General features: G+C 43.4%; 1 protein-coding gene across 1 annotated transcript; it reads left to right on the forward strand.

Moving 5' to 3' along the window:
• The first annotated feature begins 2,369 nt into the window (after positions 1 to 2,369).
• Positions 2,370 to 17,546, forward strand: LOC142087275 (BPI fold-containing family C protein-like). Its single transcript, XM_075161401.1, has 15 exons — positions 2,370 to 2,475; positions 2,864 to 2,975; positions 3,103 to 3,231; positions 4,661 to 4,816; positions 5,620 to 5,683; positions 6,522 to 6,582; positions 7,522 to 7,613; positions 9,496 to 9,669; positions 10,363 to 10,416; positions 11,726 to 11,896; positions 12,437 to 12,504; positions 13,796 to 13,838; positions 14,694 to 14,757; positions 15,528 to 15,604; positions 17,200 to 17,546. Exons 1-15 carry the CDS (start codon positions 2,370 to 2,372, stop codon positions 17,239 to 17,241), a joined length of 1,413 nt encoding a protein of 470 aa, XP_075017502.1. The 3' UTR covers positions 17,242 to 17,546.
• The last annotated feature ends 1,494 nt before the right edge of the window (positions 17,547 to 19,040 follow it).

Raw genomic sequence — 19,040 nt, forward strand, 5'->3', positions numbered from 1 at the left:
CTCAATTTCTGTTAGTTAAAATTAAAAAGAAAATATTAGTCTTACTAAAAGGCAAAGGTGTTCTGTGGGATTACTTGAAACCATTACACAAAAATTAAGTCAATGTTATCTCATAATTTTGCAGTTTGCTTAAATGGTGATGACAACAAAATATTTTAGAGGTTTAAGGTATATTATTACTTCTGACAATGAAACAGCTAGTGAAAGATGCAGCAACATCAAAACAATTTTTCAGGTACTAGGAGAGAGGCAGTTGTCTGTTTCTAGATGGTTTCGTCCCAGCTCTCTGACAGCCCTGTGTTAACTAAAGAAATTTTTTACATAAACCTAATGTTAGAAAAGACACTCATGTATTTTCAGCTGTCCATAATGCAGTGTAGTAGCTGGGAATAAGGAAAACCATAATAATGTGACCTGTTTGCCGTTCACACTGTCAACCTCAGATGACAGATGACTCCACAGAGGACTGTTCCCAGCTCGGGGGAAAAAAAACAAAACCATTCTCTGATTTTGTCCAGTTTAGTTTTAAAACTCTCCATCAAGGTGGATTCTCCCACTCTCCCTGGGAGACCTTGCTGGCAGCAACAGCTTCTGACTTTCACACTACATGCAGCCCGTGGTTCGTACAGCATAGCTCCATCTCAATTTGAATCCAGTCACAGAAGCCCCTGGAATGGGAATTTGCTTCACTCATTCACTACCCCTGTAGTAAATCCTGTAGAGCCACCGAGGACTGCTGTGTGATACGTACGAAAAGGTAGGGAGAGCCAAGTTGATCATCCACTGCATAGCCGGTCAGTGGTGCCACACATGCCTTTTCTTTGTTGTGGGTTTCTGCTTGTTTTTTGGGGTTGGGTTTTTGGGGGAAGGGGGTGGGATGTACATGCTGTTGTTTTTTTTTCCATGCCATCAAAGAGAGTGACAGGTCTCTCTCAAAGCTGCCATTAGCAGAACTTACTGTCAGAAAGTAAATTGTCTCTGGTTATTGACAAGTTACTTGTTGGCATCGTCCAGAAGATGGGTGTCTTTCTGAAGGCATCTGTGTCTTTAGAAGCAGGTTCTCTATGTGAAGAACGACCAGGCGGTGTGGGGGCGCCCCATTAATTGAACGATCACTCCACAACCATACAGTGATTGGTCACCACTGGCACATAATATATATATAACTGGTATAGGTTCAGCTTACCTACTTTGACCCACGTCAGAGGTAGACATTGAATCTTGTAGTTACAGGAGGAAGATGAGGACTCCCCACAGGGCAATTTGTTTTCATATAGGTGGGATGTATCCCTCCCCACTATAAAGACGACTGTCTGAGATGAGACACCTAATTTTTGAATGGCTCTAATTAAATAAAAACAGTCCCACCCAAGTATATTCACCTACTGTGAATGAGAAATGATTTTTTTTTGTCCTGGACTGTTAAATGACTGTTCCAGGCTATGAGTATCCCCTTAAAATTTTCTGAGAGGAGATGATAAAAGAGCAGAGTCCATTGCTGATGAGCCCAAACAAGTTAAGGGAAACAGACTAGCAATAATATGTAAATTATTAGTAAAGGCATTTATGTTGCCTTTATTAATTTGTTTTTATAAAATACTTTGAACACTGAAGTCCCTATCTGTGAATGGAGAACTAGGCTATGGTTCTCCATGGGCAAAAAAGTGGTTTAATGGGAATGAAAAGAGCAAAAATAAACATCCATTTGACCATGAAGTTGGCAAGGAGAGTTTTTGGATAAAACTTAACGCATTTATTAACATGCAGACTAGGAGATACAAAAACATTTTCTGCTGGTACAAAATTATTTTCTTTTGTTGACTGTTGGGAGGGAACATAAAGGGCTTCTCAAAGTTGTGGCTAAGATCTTAATAAGTGGTTCCTGAAGTAGGGGTATCAATGCCTATAACTAAATGAGCTGATAGGTTTTCCAAAGTGCTGACCCAGTGACGACTGTTGAATCACCAGGAGGCACTGAGAGCTCCATACATTTTGGGGAAGATAAGCTACTTATTTCACTAACTAGAGGAAAAAAAAGTTGCAGTCTAAAAATTCAGTGCCACTTCCCTTTCAACAGGGCTTGTCCGGCAGGATGTATACCAAGTGCTTTCTCCACTCCCTATGACAGGGAATAGGCTGACTTTCCTCCTCTACCCCAAGGAGCTCTGTCCCTCTAGCAGCCTGTGCAGAGCAGGTCCTCCCTTCCTCGGTTGCTGGGCTTTCCACTTGATGCATTCTGGAGGGAAAGCTGGTGTCAGAACAGCTCACTCCAGGGAGGGAAAAGGGAGTACAGCCAGCACGTGACATAGCATGAACTTCTACTATCATTATAAATATTTATTAACAGGTCCTGTAAAAAACCAAGGAGGATGGTGAAGATTTGCTGTTCTCTCCTCCTCTTAAGTTTGCTCAGTGGGCAACTCAACGCCAACCCTGGACTCAAAGTCAGGATCACCCAGAAGGGGTTGGAATATGGTATGTGTGATGTTTTCAGGATTTGGTGGTGGTATTGCATTGAATCCTGTTATGACAGATATCTTGGGAAGCAACGGCAGAGCAAGGAAATGACCTTATCACAGGCTATAAAGAAAAGGAAAGTTTAAGAGCACAATATAGCAGATAAAGTAAGCTGCTTGACAGCATTGTACATCATATCAAGGTTCATTTGATTTCAGATATTGAATCAGTAAGTTCAACTCTTGCCATGACTAGGAGTGAGATCTGAAATAGCACTGCTGGGTCTCAAATGAGATACCCTCTTCTTTCTGACCCTGTGTCCATCCCATCTCCTAAGCCAGAGCACATAACTATAAACTCGCAGGCAGTATCAAAGGCAACTGAACTGATCACTATTTTCCTGTAGCCAAGGAGGTTGGGCTGGAAATCCTGAAGCAGAATATGGAGAAGGAACATTTCCCTGATTTGAGTGGCTATGAGAAATTTGGGCTTGGTAATGTCAAATACAACATCTCAAGGTAAGTATTCTCTCCAGGGGGCAATTTGTGTTTGACTGGAATTTGAATCTTGTTTTGTGTTCACCCTGACTTGTGAAATACAAACTTTTCCTTTTCTTTTCTCCCCCTTATCTTCCTCATGCTCTAGAATACACATCACTGCTGTTGAATTCCCCAGTGCTTCCATCTCCCTCATACCTGGGACTGGGATAAAACTGGTGATTGGAAATGCTTCTCTAACCGTCGATATGAACTGGAACATAAGGACCTGGATGTTGTACGTACAGTCTCATGTGTCCTGGGATTTTTCTTGATGGACAATATAAAGATAAAAATGCAAAGTTTAGTTTTTCTTGTGACCTTTTCATGGCAAAGGTGCTCTTTAACAGCTAGTAGCAGTAACCCAGGAGTACAGACTGGTCTTTCTCAACAGGTGGGAGACAGCCCCTGCCCCCTCAGCCATAAGCTCTGATAAAGAGCCCATGGCTGAGAAGCACCTCTGCAAATAGGAAAGGACTGATGCTCTAGCTGAATGCTGTCACTGACACATTTAGAAAAATTGTAGTACGGTGGATCACAGTCCAGTATAATAAACCCTCCCAGTGCAGCTACGCTGTTAGACACCCTGTGCTATGCCTCCAAGAGATATGGTTCAAAAGCTGATGGAAAATGGACAAGCAAATGGCAATATCCTTAGAGCAGTCTCCACACCTTCCTAGTCCCAGGCTGTTTCAGAGGAAAGAAATCCCTCCTCCTCTTCCCCACAACTCACATTGCCGATATTGCTAAACTGACTGAATTACAGCAGTCTCTGATCTGCACTTCTGGCTTCTGCTGTCAGGGCTGGCTGCTTGCAAGGGGAGGGGACCTGGGAGCTGAGGCTGATGGCATGGCAGGAGGGGCAGTGCCCTCACTGGCAAGTACCCAAGACAGGCAGGCAGAGCAGGTTAGTGGCAGTGACCAGGAACAGCCACCAGTCCAGATTGCCAGGCAAGTCCCTGGTGAAGAGGCAGGTCTGAGGCAAAGCCAGGAAGTCAAGCCAGCAAAGCACCATCAAGATTAACTAAGTACAAGGTCACACATAGGCGTACCTACAACATAGCTCGAGCAAAGACCTGAGCTCCAATGCAGCTCATAAACCAAGGGTAGAGACCCCCAATGAGGCTTTTCACAGCTCTTTCTCACAACCAATTTATGAACAACTTGATTCAAAATAACACAGCTTCACCATACTGGAGCTGGTCTTGAGCACGGGCTGCCAAGCCCCTGGGAGGGATGGGGAAGAGGGCACAGAGCCCATTGGGGCACTCCAGGCCCTCACACGGGTTTGTGTGGACCCTCCTCAAACACTAATAGATTAGATCCCAGTGCAGCTCTCTTGTCCTATCTTATATCAGGCATATCCCAGTTCTCTCTGCGGTGGGCGCAGGTCTTGTAACTGGAACAAAATACTTTACAATAGTGAATTATCTGCTTTCCCAAATCCATCATTTTCCAGAACTCCTAGCTGGAAATCTGTGTAGCATACTTGATTCTTTGCAGACATATTAGAATCTATTTTCATTAAGAGCAATGCAATAAAAAGTATTCAGATAAACAGCTTCATCTTCAGTGAACAGAAAAGAGTCCATTTAAGAATTAATTGAGTCTTGAACATTCATTAAAAATAGTTTTTTCAGTTATTTCTTTATTTTTACTTTATGCAGCAAAGACAGCGGAAGAAGCACAGTGTACATTTCAAAGGTGTTTGTTACTGCAATCTTTTCAACACCCCTGGATAATACAGGTCATACATCAATATCACTTACCAGCTGCCGGACAACTTCTGGTGATATAGACATCAAATTGAATGGAAAAAGTGGGTAAGTGGAAGAGATCTGTATATACTCTGGGAGAAAATAACTGTCAATGGCACAAAGACAACTTCACAAAATAGGGCACCTATTTTGGCATCTATAGGCGCTACAAGTGAGAATCAGGGCCCTAATCCAGTTTTAAAATGGCCACATTTGACCATTGTCCTTATATTTGTCCACTCTGCCCCCTGAGTAAAGGATAAATACAGCAGTTCTGGTCAGATCAAACAATTCCTTGTGCTTCTTCAGCACCCACTTCTTTCCAAATACCGCTCTACTCTTGGACTTTAGGTAGAAGCTACATACTTGTACTATGCTTTAAGAACTCCTAGTCACAGTGCTATCAAAACTAAACAGAACCAGACTGCTGTTTGTTGTGCCTCTGGTTACAACTCTGTGCAACATTATTTCATTGTTTTCTTGTACTTCTCTCACTGTCTGAATACGATTCTTGTCACCTGGTTTTAGGTTTGGTATTTTGCTTGTTTGCTTGTTTTCACTTGTATTGGAAGTTCCTAGTGCAGGGACTACTTATTTATTCTGTGTTTGTACATACATGATGGTGGTAATATGAAGAATTCCTTATTCGTAAAGATTAATCTACCCAGGCTAATTGCTGAGATGCCTAATGGTGAAATTATCTCCTTTTAAATGGTGGCTCTCTGATAGTTGTTACATTTCAGAAAGCTCCCTTGTAGACTAGAATATCACACTCAGAGGCCATTAAATTCATGTTCTGCGGAGACATCCAATTTCCTGTTAATGACTGTAGTACTTGACCCATGAATTGCTTTCTTCCTTTCCCCTAGCTTCCTGCAGAACTTCTTTATCAAGTATCTGAAGAAACCCATTCACAGGAGCTTGGTCACTAACGTAAGCCTTTCAAATTGTGTAGGGGAGGGATTAGGATTGTGTTAAGGAATATGACTTTCACAAGTCAGTGCTGTGAACTTGGCAAGGAAGAACTAGAAAAATAATATAGTTCTATTCTGGTCTGATCAGCACAGTCAATATTTTGCTAGCCAGAAATGCTTCCAGATAAAGTGCCAAGTTCATGGCCAAAATATTGACTGGTCCACAGCTAGCTTCAACCAAGGCAGCAGTAGGGCCGGAAAATGTAGTTATTTTCCCATTCCAATGCAGAATAAGTCTCTCCCTGTGTACCTACAGGCATCCTGGGTTTTGGGTAATTTTTACACGCAGCAGACAAAGCATATATTGGGTGATGCATAGAGATGTTGTAGTACATCACCTGATAGTATGACATATTTAAATTTCATCATATCAAAGAGGTGAGTAGTTCTGATGACAACCTGCCCAGGGCCTCTGAGAGGAGACAGAGCTTGAGATGGCTGTGATTCTGCCCCAAGACAGGGATCTCTCCTGTGAGACCAATGTGAGGTCTCTAGCTCCTTCTTGCGCTATTAAGGCTGTGGTTTTGTCACCCCCGTCTGGCTGCCTTTGGCAACTTCTCACTTTGTTGCCTAAAGGCAGCTCTGACATAGGACATGTTTACATTGCACCAAGTAGAAACCTTGGGGAACCAGATGGCTGAAGAAAAGCTAGTTTAGGTGTTTTGACAAACAAATGCTGCAATGCGTGTCACATAAGCAGACAGATTTGCTAGCACACAGGTAAGAGGTGCTTACAGGTCATAGAATCATACAGGTCCACGCTAATCAGGCTGTAACTTGAATGTGCTTTTATACAGTCATGTCCCAACATCAGATCTGGGATCCAGTTGATAGATGAAGACCTCCGATCACTGAATGGTGAGTTACTAGTGATATCTTTTCTTTTTGCTTTCTCTCTCCTGTTCAGTGAAATTTGGCAGTTTCCTTAACAGCAGCTGGTCAGCGAAGCCTCCAGGAGAGGTATCGAACCCCACATTCTGTCTGCTCCCTTGCTTACAGGACCACAGTTAAATAAAGGGAGTGGTTCTTGGACAAGCAAAGGATATTTCTGAGAAGCCAAGGACTTGGGCATGATTCTCAACTTGTGAATGTGGCAGCGTGCACCCTTGTGGTCAGAAATGCCACTTAGAGGCCATGCAGCACTGATGCGAGGGCAGTTTTCCCTTCCCTCCCATGCTCGGAGTCCTCCTGCACACATAGCACTTTACAAGCTGAAGCCTGCTCCCCTAGCCTGCCTGGAAATTCAAGTCTTACTTACCAAATTTTCAAACTTGCCAAAGGCAAAATGTAAAAGCTCCTTTGTAAAAAAAGCTTCTCACTTTAACCATTTTGAGTTAGATTTGCAAGAGTTTAAGGCACCTAAAGTATCGGGCAGATACCATGTGCAAAACACAAGTACCTAAGCAGATCAGGCACCCACCTTTTCTGGGAAAGTATTTGCAAGTTAGAGGCACACTGGATGCTCTCAGAACTGCTTGACAAGAAATCCCAACACCTCCTTATGCCCCGAAGCACTGGCACAGCCATTTCTTTTTTTTTTGGTTAGACCAAATTTACTTTTCCACAATAAGAAAACATCAGACAAATTAAAGAAGGTGCTTTAAAGAAGGTGCCAGTAGAAACATCAAGCCTTAGGTCAGAATGCATGTTAGGAGGTCCCTGGTTGTGTTTTTCCCTGCCCTTTGGAACAACTTGTGTCATTCTCCTTCAGGAACTGACTTAGTTTTAAGTGTACATAAAATTCTCTCTGTGCTTTTTGTAATATTGGGTATTTTGCTTTATCTACCACCCTTACAGTCCTAATGCCAATTGATGATTTGGCCGAAATAGACTACTCCTTAAATAGCTTGCCAGCAGTATTCCGAACATTCATTGACCTGGACTTAAAGGTAATTGCCTGTAGTGCTATTTGCCAAGATTACTGTGGTTTTTATTATTGTATGATCCACTTTCTAAGATGAACATGATTGCTGTTGGGATGATTAGGACTCAGTATCTGAGAAGACAGACATTTCAAAGCACTATTGCATTTGTTATTGTAATCATTTTTTTAACAATCCTCTTGTAAAATAAATTATTTAAGAGCCGCAAGCCACATCTTTTTTTTTTAATTGTTGTTGAGCTGGTTACAGCAAATAGAGAGCAGTAAAAGTTGACTAAGCAAGTTAGAAGAAAAAAGCGAAAGGGAAAGGAGAGAAAGGGAAAGTTATTCAACTTCATCCTTCTCTCACTGTTGATTAATATCTGGGACTTCTTTGTTCAGTCAGTCAGGGGAAGATTTCCACACATTGCACTAACTAGATGCATCTGCTGTCAGATGAGAGAGGAAAAGAAAGAGCAAGACTATAGGAGCAAGAATTAAGCCTCTGGCACCTTGAATGGGAAGACAGATGACCTTTGAAAAAGCATGGGAGCCCAAGGAGTGCTGCTGAGTTTGAAGGCTTGAAAGTTTCTTTCAAATAAAGGAAAAAAATCTTATGTATTGAAACTAAAATCAGACTAGTTCCTAATTCTAAAATGACTTGACTGTCATTCTGTGTAAGGTGATTTGGTTGAGGGTAGTTACCATCACCATAGTATCTAAGATCCTTAATTAAGTTTAAGATGCCTTGCGCTAGATGCTCTACAAAGGGAGAATGCAAAGACAGTCTTGTCATAAGGATCTTACAAATGAAGTATAAACAAGAGACAACAAGGAAATAAGAGAGGCGGGAACACAAAGGAAAAATAAGCCAGTATCAGTCGGTATGGTAGACACTGGTCTCGGCACACCAGCTCTACAGCTGCTGTCAAGATCTTCTGGGTATTGTGGCAACTAGATTTTAAGCAGGGACTTGAGATAGACTAAGGAGGTAATGTCATGGCTCTTTACAAGAGCTACTCTCCCACATAAGATGCAACATGGGGGAAAAATACAAAGCGAGTGACTGTTAAATCCAGCAAGTGAGGATTGAATGGGGAGGTCATCAGCAAAGTGACTCAGCACTTTGTAAGCGTTTTGGTAGTCCTTAAAAGGCAACACAAAATTCAGAGATAGATGGGGAGAAGTTGAGAAAATAAAGACACACAGAATACATTTGAGATGAAACATAACGGGAAACTAACGAAAGGATAAAAAAAATCTTAACCTCTGAGTACCTTCCTCACTTGAAATCAGTTTTACCTTTTTATTTTGGAAGTATTAGATCTGCAAGCCTTGGCTAATATCATGGGTAGTGCAAAAGACAACATAGCTGTTTTTAGGATTGTTTGACATAACTTTCCTTTCTCTCATGGGCATTCTTTTGTCTGCACAAGTTACTAACTTGCTTCTGGGTAGAATAAGGTGCTGATTTTGACCTAGAAAGACCTCTGGGTTTAGAGATCCATTTTGTAATTGAGACCATTGAATAGCTCTAGGCAGCAGTTCTCACATTTAAATTCCTGGAGATGGGGAAAGGAGAAAGTAAGGCTTTTCAATAAGGACCCTTAGTCATACTCTTCATGCAACATGTAGACTCTTAATTCAGAGGCTTTGTTTTCTGAGGTGGTAGGTGATCAGCATCTCAAAAGATAGATCTCAGGTGTCATCTGCGAAAGTGTCCAATCTCTTGTTTTCACCACCTCCTGGAAAGCACCAAGGCTTCAGAGTGTACTACAAAGCCTATGTACTCATTTATACACCAAATGAATAGCCTGAGCAAGGGAAAGGAAAGTAGCATTAATTGTCTGCAGTCATGTTAAAGTCTTATTTTGACTCTGACTTTTTTTATCTCTGCCGATACCTTTCAGGGGATAGTCTATCCAGCCGGAAACTATTCTGGTCCTCCCTATGTGGCAGCTCCCTTCACTATCCCAGACCAAAGCGACTCCATGCTCTACCTTGCCTTCTCTGAGTATTTCTTTCAGACTTGCTCATTTGCTTACTACACTGCAGGGGCCTTCAACATCACCATTGCAGAGGAGGTGAGTAGGACACAGAGGAATGGGTGGCTCAGAGTCATCCAAGATGGGGCTTTGACCTGCCAGTTGTCAGTATGTGGCTGTATAAAGCTGCTAATTGGCCTGCGAAGTCCTGAGACGGTACATCATAAATACTAGGGTATTGTTATGCTCTTTTATTTATGCTTTATATAGATGCCTCAGGCCACAGCCAGGGGTGCCAAGTTCCACTGAGCAAGGTACCAAATACCAGCAACTTTGCTACAAAAAAGAAGGTTTTTGCAGACCTGAGGCATAGACTTTTCTGACATGGGCAAAAGATCTACTCTGGGGAATTTAGCAGCCTCAGTGGCTGTTTTCTGAGGGGTCTTCACAGACTGAAAGTACTACAGGGGCCATGGAAGCAAAGCATATATCAGAGTACAGTAGCTGTGGAGGCTGGCAGACTTGGCTAGCTTGTCTCCAGGAGGTTCAGTAAGTTCCAAAACCTATAGATTGCAGCCCAAACTGTAATGATATTAAGCATTTGCTTTCCCAGGAAGTATTTTGGCATATATTCTTGGGAATCAGCTTTAAGTATACTTAGTCCCTTAAGAATATTTCTGAGAACAAAAGGTACAGAATCAAAAATTCATTGAAATGACAGTAATAATGCATTTAAACAAAAGACGACCATGAAGGTAAAATCTGGTAAACTTTTTTTTCTTTTTTCTCCAGACTTGCAGCTATTTTAATATAAGCACGGAGATATTTGGCAGTATCATCCCTGAGGTGAGTATCATTACTTCCACAAACTCTCAGGAAACCACCCAATGTAGGTGTCAGACACCTCACTACTGGTGTATCCCAAAGGCTTGTAGGGCTCCTGCGCAGGAGAAGCGGGCACATGTATGCCTCCTAACAGCAGAGGAGATGGGCCTTGTCACCTCCCACCCCCACAATGAGTTGAAAGACTTGCACTGTTACCAAACTTGGCCCATAATCTTGCACATCAATCTTTACTCTGGGCACTGTGCCCAAGCCACAGCTGTTCCCACCTAAAACCAACTCTAGGCAGGAAAAAGCTTCCAGTCCTGAGTCCTGCTTTGAGAGACTTCTGAGAGGGCCTCAGCTCAGAAATAACACCTTTCTCCTGCCCAGACCTGCATAATTGTCTTTGCTTCACTGCTAACCTGTGAATGACTAGCAGAAAGGAATTCAGTAAAGACCTGGGAAGGTACTATAGTGGCTACGTGCAGGAAACCGCGCTAACAGATGCGCAGGAAACATTACATCTGTGGAACAGACAAGGCAGATGCACAGGATATCCATTTATTTTAGGTGGAGGAGATGAATATAACAGGACAGAGAATATGAGCATGCATGGCTTCCACCGGCCTTCTCAGACAGAATGAGAAACCAGAAATGAGCGTAAGAGACCCTAGACCATGAATGTCGAGGTTGGATGAAATTGGACTCATGGTTCGAAGAACTTCACATCCTTGTTTGCTTCCTGGATGATATTAAGTTCCTTCCTCAGAAATCTAAGAATGCTCCAAGGGCAGTCATCATATGGTCTCCTCTGTAAAATGCCATGAGCGTTGATGCTAATATTCCACCCCCTCTGTTCTAAGTAATGAACTTGGTGAGTCTACTCGCTCTTCAGGCAATGGACAGAGTGAAGCTCCTCTGAGGACAGTCCAGAGCAGGAACCTGTCTCATGAGATGGGTGAATCTCAAAGTGAATGACCCCTGAGCTCTTTTATTGTGTGACTTAAACATCACATTCATGTTCCATTCCTTTCCTATGTTCACAAACGAGTATTTAATTTCTCTCGAAGTGATATAGCAGAAATCATATTCCTAGAGTGGAAGGAACTTTCCACTGCATTCCTGATGTGGCCAAGACTGTTAATTTATCACCACAGAAAACTTCTACTTCCTGCTTGCTTGAAAGAATCTTATGTTAGCAGCAGTCCTTAACCTCGTCTTAAGGAACTTCTTCAAAATTATTGCTTCAAGAATGAGAAAATGCAGTGTTCTGATCTGTTCCACAAGAAAAGCGTTTTTCTGTCTTTTTTTTTGTCTTGGAACCTTACAGGTAGCCAAATATTCAGTTACACCCTACCCAGTGATGTTGAAGCTAATGGCTACTGAAATACCTATCATCAGCTTAGAGCAGGATTCCTTCACGGCAGAGATTCAGGGCTCCATGGAGGTGTTTGCTGTTCTGCCAGACTCAACCACCCACTCATTGTTCACAATGAACATAGTAAGTACAACAAACAAGGTGACGTTTAACTCAGGGTTAAATATGTTTGTTCATTCCTTCTGTTAAAACTCTGTATAAGAACAAAGTGCCAGACCTCTAGTGCTTAAACATGCAAATTCCCCTTAGTCACAGGTGGTGCCTATGTGGCCTTACTTAACCTATAGGATATTTCTATGGCGAAGAATATTTTCCTATAGCTGGACAAAAATCCAAACATAGCAATTCTGATTAACCAAAGTTTTGTTCTCTGGAATGACACTTCTGCAGGCGTGAGTCATGCCTCTTGGCAACTTGTTCGTTCAACTGAAAATGTCTTTGATTAGTGAAATCTCATTACCCACATTTCAGCTCTTGTCAGTACCATTCAGATAAGCAGACATTTACTGTGTGCAGCCTTGCATGGGCTAGGGACAAAGTTGCATTTACGTGAAACATCTTCCGCACATAACTGGGAAGATGGTATTTCTGTATTTGTGACTAATTCACAGCAAGGGTCCTGGTTTTTTGTGTCTGGTAACCCACGGTTTCTTTCTTCTGCAGGCAGCCAACACCAGCATTGCTCTGAATATATTTGACCAGAAATTGATGGGCTCACTGTGTTTGAACAGGTAATCCAACCTGGGGTGGAAAGGATTTCCAGCCATTTGGAAGTGTTAGCAATCCCAACATTAGCAGTTTGATCAGATAACCGTAATTTAATGAATGTGAGTTCATCTGCATTAGATTCTCTAATTCTCATGTGGCTGTACTTGTACAGTTTAGAGGAGTCAGGAAGCTTCTCTGTGACAACTGCCACAGTCCCCAAGGGACTGCTCACCAGCTGTGGATTGCTCCAGGGCAGTGGTCTCATTGGACTCCTCTGCTCCTGACATCTTCTATCCCCTCTGAGCTAGATAAATGAAGTGTGCAGGGCAGTTATGATGACCATGAATCATCTGAGAGCTTCCCTCATCCCTTTCCAGCTGGCAAGATGCAACAGCTTTCTAGCCCACCTGTGCCACTAGGAAAGTGCAGAGGGGTCCAGGACATGGTAAAGAATCTGGACCCCTGCAGTTCTCCTACGCTGATATTCTTATAGCAGAGATTCTCCAGCTAAGGCACTGCAACTCCCAAGGGTCAGAAAGCTGGAGACAAGAGGCCTGGGCATTTGGACATCTAACATGTCATATTTTATAGAGAGAAGCTCTGTATACCAGGTCCTCACAGCTGGGAATTGAGATTTCACAACAGTCCCTTGGGAAGACAGTTATAGGGTTAAGAATATGCAGAGCTCGTCAGGACACAGGAATTTAAGGAGGATAATGCTGTTAGCATTTGTTGCAGCAACATTCAGAGAGAAAAATCTAGTGTGCTGAGAGCTGGGATGCTGGTTCTGTGGAAACTCAGAAATCATGTTTTGAATACATATTTGGGTACCTGAATAAGTACTGAATAACTATTTTAATTTGGAAACAGAGACATTAGCAACACAGCCATCGGCAGCAGTACCATACGATGAACTGAATTTTTCTTCCCACCCCGGTAAGGTTCACATCAAAGCATTATGTAGATCTACCAAAATCCTTGCAAAATATCTGAGAGCCTGCAAGTCCTTGATGCTAGCCCTGGTACCTATCCTGTCAGTAGGATTTCCAAAATACAGCACAGAGGGAGAAGCGCACTCACGTTGCTGGCTATAGCCCTTCTAGCACACTCTTCTGAATGCATGCTCAGCAATGCCCTGAGAAAACCACCTCTTTCTCTATGAGGCAGTATGCATTGTGTAAAATATATTGCTTCCAAAGTCTCTTTACAGATGTTTCTTAATGCCTGGAGCTCTACAGCAGTGACTGCACATGACTAGAATAACGTGTGTTTATCCTTTCTAGTGACTCATCTTCTTTCACTTCTTTCCCTCAGGCTCCAGTTCTCCCTAACCCACTCCAATGTTGGCTTTTTTGAGGTAAGCGGATAGTTTAAGCACATAGGAAATGCAAACCAGGAATATCAGTGATATCAAGGGCTAAAGAGTAAGCAGCTAAATTTTATTCGTATTTCTAAATCATTTGGCTTCATTCCTGGGTGGCTCTTCTCCTGTCTTCTGGCAGCCACCTCTCTGCTGTGGACTTAAAAGTATATTCTTTGGGGCAAGTTAGTGCTCTGAAAATGAGATATTCTGTAGTTCCCCTGACTGGTGTATCGTATTTCATCAGTAAGCAGAGCGATCTCTCGAATCGTAACGGTGAAACGCACGGCGGTAATCTGAACTGTGGCAGCAGACGGAGCAGTGTGCTGTCCAAGCCATCACGTGCACGACGGAGGCAGAGGCACGCCATGTGGTGCACTGGTGCTCATCACAGATGCTCAGAATTACAGCAGGGAATGGGAGCCAAAATACTAGTCTCAGATGCCTGAAATAGTGCAGCTGTGGGCTTACAGGGGAAAACCCTGCCTCCGCAGAGAGTCATTTAATTCTGAGTACCATCAATCAGATCTGAGTAGCTGAGGAGAAGGGATTAAAACTGCTGTGGTGCTGCTTTGCTATTGGTGATAAATTAGCTCACAAATAAAGGAAATAGACTGTTTTAAATGAGAATGTTGTCCAAGCATGATGAAGGCCATTCGCATTTTGCTTCTCGCTTCCTTTGCATCATTCCAAGGACTTAAGATCCAAAGTTCACCTGAGCTTATGACTCGTTTGGGCCAAATGAGAGCTGAAAGTTGAACATGAGCCTACTAATTCCATCCAGGGTTAGGGCATGACAGTTCCACTGCCACCAGGAAGAGATGTCTAACTCAATTTTCTTGTCTGTGGCAGATTTCGCTTCTCGAGAACATTCTGTCTTACATTTTACAGACTGAAGTAATTCCATCAGCTAACGGTAAGGCTGTATTTCAAAGCATCAGCTAAAAGCTTCCAGCAGAGTGGGTGATTCTAGGAACTTCTACTGACTTTCTGCTTAAGTTTCCAGTTCCCACCAACTTGAGTGGAAAATGACCGTCAGCCAGTAAGCAGTGGAAGGGGGAGATGGATCTGTAGGGGTGTAAGTGTGCCCTCTCACTGGCACTGTTCTGCAAAAAGGGCTTGGAAACTCATAATTCATCTGCCTTCGCCTCACTCAAGGTGGCCCTGATGCATCAGAGAGAAGCATGTCTCTCTAGCCTGCACACCTGCCTGAGGCCACTGTGTGTGAAATGTATTCCTCTTTATTAGACCAGCACAGGGCTTTTGCCTCTCATAAATCTTATTTAAGGCCCTGGAGGGAGGTATAGCTTTGTGCCAGCCCTCTGTACCGGGATGAACTTCACCTTCCTTAATTAATGGAGACAAATGGGAACAGGTTCTAATGATGCTAGAGCTGTATTAACAATCCCTCAGGTCACTAGGGACAAATCACTGAGTATGTAATGTGTTGAACATCACATGCCTTGGTTTGGCTGTAACACTCTGCCAAGAGAAAAGCGTCTGTAACTCTTTTCCCCCATTGGTAAATGAGCATCGCATCTACCTCCTAGGGTTGCTTGTGAAGACTACGAGGTTAATTGTTGTAAATGACCTAGAAATCTCTGGATAAACAGGGTTGTTGAAGGGCAGGTATTTATTATCTTTCCAATGCATACCTAAATCATTGTGTTTGTCTCTTTTTTTAAGCTAAACTGTCAAAAGGATTCCCTCTTCCCAATCTAGCCAATGTTACCTTGACGAGACCTCACATTACAATTGTACAGGTGAGATTTTGACACTCCTATGAAAGATTATACCTTATGAAAGGTTATCCCTCTTTTTTTCTTTTTTTTTCTCCTTCTTTTTGTGGCTAGGCATTTATTCACCTTCTGTTTCTACAAGAAACTTGCTGGATTTGAGCTAGTTAGGCAGTAAAAAGCCCTGGGTTTAAAATGAGATCTGTAATAATTGTAAAATCCTATTAGAAACAAATTTATCTTTCTTTGAGAGGAAAAGTTAGAACTGAATACATAACCACAGAGTGATCAAATGCACAGCTTGCTCAGCCTTGCAAGTGGCAATTCAGTGTGAAAACAGGTTTACCTTTAACATTTTGTTCAAGTTTGGCCAATCAAATCAAAATTAGAATTATCCCTATCCACACAGTCCTGCTGAATTTAACAGGAATAGTTGAAATACAAGAGGGAGGTGAATTTGATTTTGTGCACCTAGGATGACTGGATTTTTTTAATAATTGGTGATAATGACTGAGGCTAGTAGTCAAAAGTAGTTAGTGAGGCTTCAGAAAATATTCTTTGCCTTCTGGTTATTCTTCTCAAAATCTAGCCCTTAGTTTGAAGATACAGAATGTTGCTAGACAATCAATCAGTACAAGGGCATTGCTGACAAATTAAGTCCCAGAAAATGGGTAAGCCTGTTACATTTCTCCACTTGTTTACCAACTTCTCAGTTATTTTCAGCTTTGCAGAGACAGTCTCAAATCTTTGTGGTGGTTAAGCACAAAGCACAACCCAGGAAAGGAAACGCAAAGGTTGTTTTTAATTTTTCTTTGCATCCCACATACCTGGCAGCAGCCAGCTATGCAGTCCCTACAAAATATAATTGCTTGGAGACTGCAGTCTCAGTGGCACTAGTTGCCAGCAGTCTCATAGGCTAATTACGAATGAAGGATTTTAGTGGTTCTGTGGGGCCCATTCCCCACCTCACTTTCTCTAACCAGTCTCCTCATCAGTAACTAGGAATGAGAGAGGACACAGGAGAACTGCTCTACCCTATCAATGTGAATGGGAGTCCTGTTTAGAAGCTAGCTGTATAGTCTCCACTTCCAGTCCCAGTCTATTGGCTATGGTCAATAGGAAGAAAGACAATTCTTCCCACTTTTCATAGATAACCATATTAGACCGTGATGGGTTGCCCTCTGCAGATTCATTGCTCTGTGTGCACTGACAATGGGGGAAGCTTTAAGGACAAGTTTAGATTAGATGGCTAATTCTTAAGTGTCTCAACTTAGGTAGAAAATAATCCCACCTTGTGATGATTGCCTGGTTGCCTCAAGGCTCAGATGAACCTTCCTGGGTTGGCTGTATGATCTTTAAATGTCCCTTCTGTTACTAGCATAGTACAAAGGGATAGCGCCCAGTGAAAAATGGGGCTCTTTTGCAAAGTTCAAAGGACAGAGTTTAATGAAACTTGTTACTTCCAAGGCTCAGCTGTTCTCAGTAGATTTTCTGACCTTAAACACCAGAATCGAGTTGAAATTTAAAACAACAACAACAACAAAACACACAACAAAACCAACCAAACAAACACTTTCATTTTGTAATTCATAGCACTTCAGTGACTGTTCTTCTCTCCACAGGGATACATGTTGATTTCTACTGATGTCCACTACAAACACTAAGAGACCTAATGGAGAAGAGACCATTTGTTAAGCATGAACTTCAAATCAAGAATTCTGATTGACTAAACACTGTCCAGCTCTGCGGAAATGTGTAACTCGAGCTCTGACATGGGCAACGTTGTCCTGGTTGGGGGCAAGGGGGGATACAGGGAGCCAAAGACAGCTGATGGAACAGTTAATCTGTACAATGGTGGTAACAAGCAGACCCAGAGGAGAACATGTGACACATGCTTGACATTATTTATTCTGGAGTTTAACTGATGCAAAAATGTTTTTAAGATTAATGCCTCTCTTGAAATACAGTCTTGTCTATACACTTCCAGAAAGGTGCTGCAGTCTCTCAAAAGAAGGAAAAATATATTGTCAAAATGCCGCTAGGGTAGATATGCCTGCTAATCTGTTGCTACTGTAATGATCTTAAATACCTTCCTTCTGAACACGATGCATTAAGTATGAAGTGAGCCCTCTCCAGAACCACGTCAGACTGGGAACTGTCCCAATTACCATAGGAACTAAAATCTTTGCAGTCTCTTAACTAAACTCTTAACATAAATCTGAAGCAGTTCAGGAAAAGAGACGAAGTGGCACTACTACTGCCTTCAATAGTCCCTCTCCCCCCTATGACCCTTCAAATCCTTGTGTCCATCATGTCCCCTGTTTAGCATTGCTTAGCCAGGTTAGATACATTTAACTCCTTGAATGTTTCTGTGTAAGTAAGTCTAATCCTCCATCATCCTTGTCAACGTTTCTCTGGCTTGAAATAGTTACAGATATTTTACTTACTTCATTTTGGTATGTTGTCTTACCCTCTTTCTTTCTCTTTCAATACTTTATTAGTGTGCAAATCTGAACACAGTTCTGCAGAGGGATATGCCTGCCCTGCAACACTTAGGTGCTTGTGCTTTGGCCAAACCTGGATGGGAAGCCGACTCAGGCATCCCAAACTAGCACCAATAGAGGAGAAACAAAGGCTGGGACGCCTCAGCCCGCTCCGTTCTGCCGCTTTTGTGAGCCCCAAGCCAGCCCTGCGCAAAACCCCATCCACCTGGCATGGTGCCCAGGGCCTAGCCATCCCCACGCCTCTCACTCCTCAACAGGAGCCCTTTTCAAGCCAAGACTGAACAGCAAAAACCTGTTTCCCTCATGCTGAGAAACGCAATCGATGATGGGGTGCAGGCAGCTTTTGCCTGACTGTAGCCGAGCACCCCAGCAAACCCATCCACCTGCAGCGGAGCGGTAGCTAAATACCCCGCAAGCCAAAACCACCCTGCCCCAGGGGGACAGCACTCGCAAACACAGAGCTTTCCTTAGCCACGGGCACATGAAAAACCACTTGTTTCTTCCTCAAAGCCAGCCCAAAGGTCATACAAGGGAGGAGGCGGACAGGTACAAACCCGACTTCCTTCACCCCAGCACAGCCCGGCCCCGCGCTCCCTTTCACACCCTCGCCCCGCGGGTACCGAGTGCCTCGCCCGGGCTGCCCCAGCCGCTCCAGTGCCGTGGGAGATGGCCGGGGCATGGGGCTTAACGGGGGGCAGGCCGGGGGGCTCGGCCCCGCGTCTCCGCCAGGCTGGAGCGTCTCCGGGCCTCGCGGCGTCACGCCCTGCCCGGCCTGAGGCAGGGGTGAGGGAGCGACAGCGCGTACGCAAGCCGGGTGGCCAGAGAGGGCCTCTGACCAGCCTCCGAGGTGAAGGGAGCGAGCGGCCTCCGCTGAGAGGCCCCAGCCCGGACGCGGCGAGCCGGCCGGCGGCGGCGGCGGCAGCGCCTCTCCCGGGTAAAGGCCGCCCCGCGGCGGGGCG

This window comes from Calonectris borealis, chromosome 1 (assembly GCF_964195595.1).
Source record: "Calonectris borealis chromosome 1, bCalBor7.hap1.2, whole genome shotgun sequence".
NCBI lineage: Eukaryota > Metazoa > Chordata > Aves > Procellariiformes > Procellariidae > Calonectris > Calonectris borealis.

Coding starts and splice junctions, on each gene's coding strand:
- LOC142087275 (XM_075161401.1), top strand. CDS start 2,370: ATGGTGAAGATTTGCTGTTCTCTCCTCCTCTTAAGTTTGCTCAGTGGG. Junction 7,614..9,495: donor TCATTGACCTGGACTTAAAG/GTAATTGCCTGT, acceptor GATACCTTTCAG/GGGATAGTCTATCCAGCCGG. Junction 14,758..15,527: donor AGTAATTCCATCAGCTAACG/GTAAGGCTGTAT, acceptor TCTTTTTTTAAG/CTAAACTGTCAAAAGGATTC.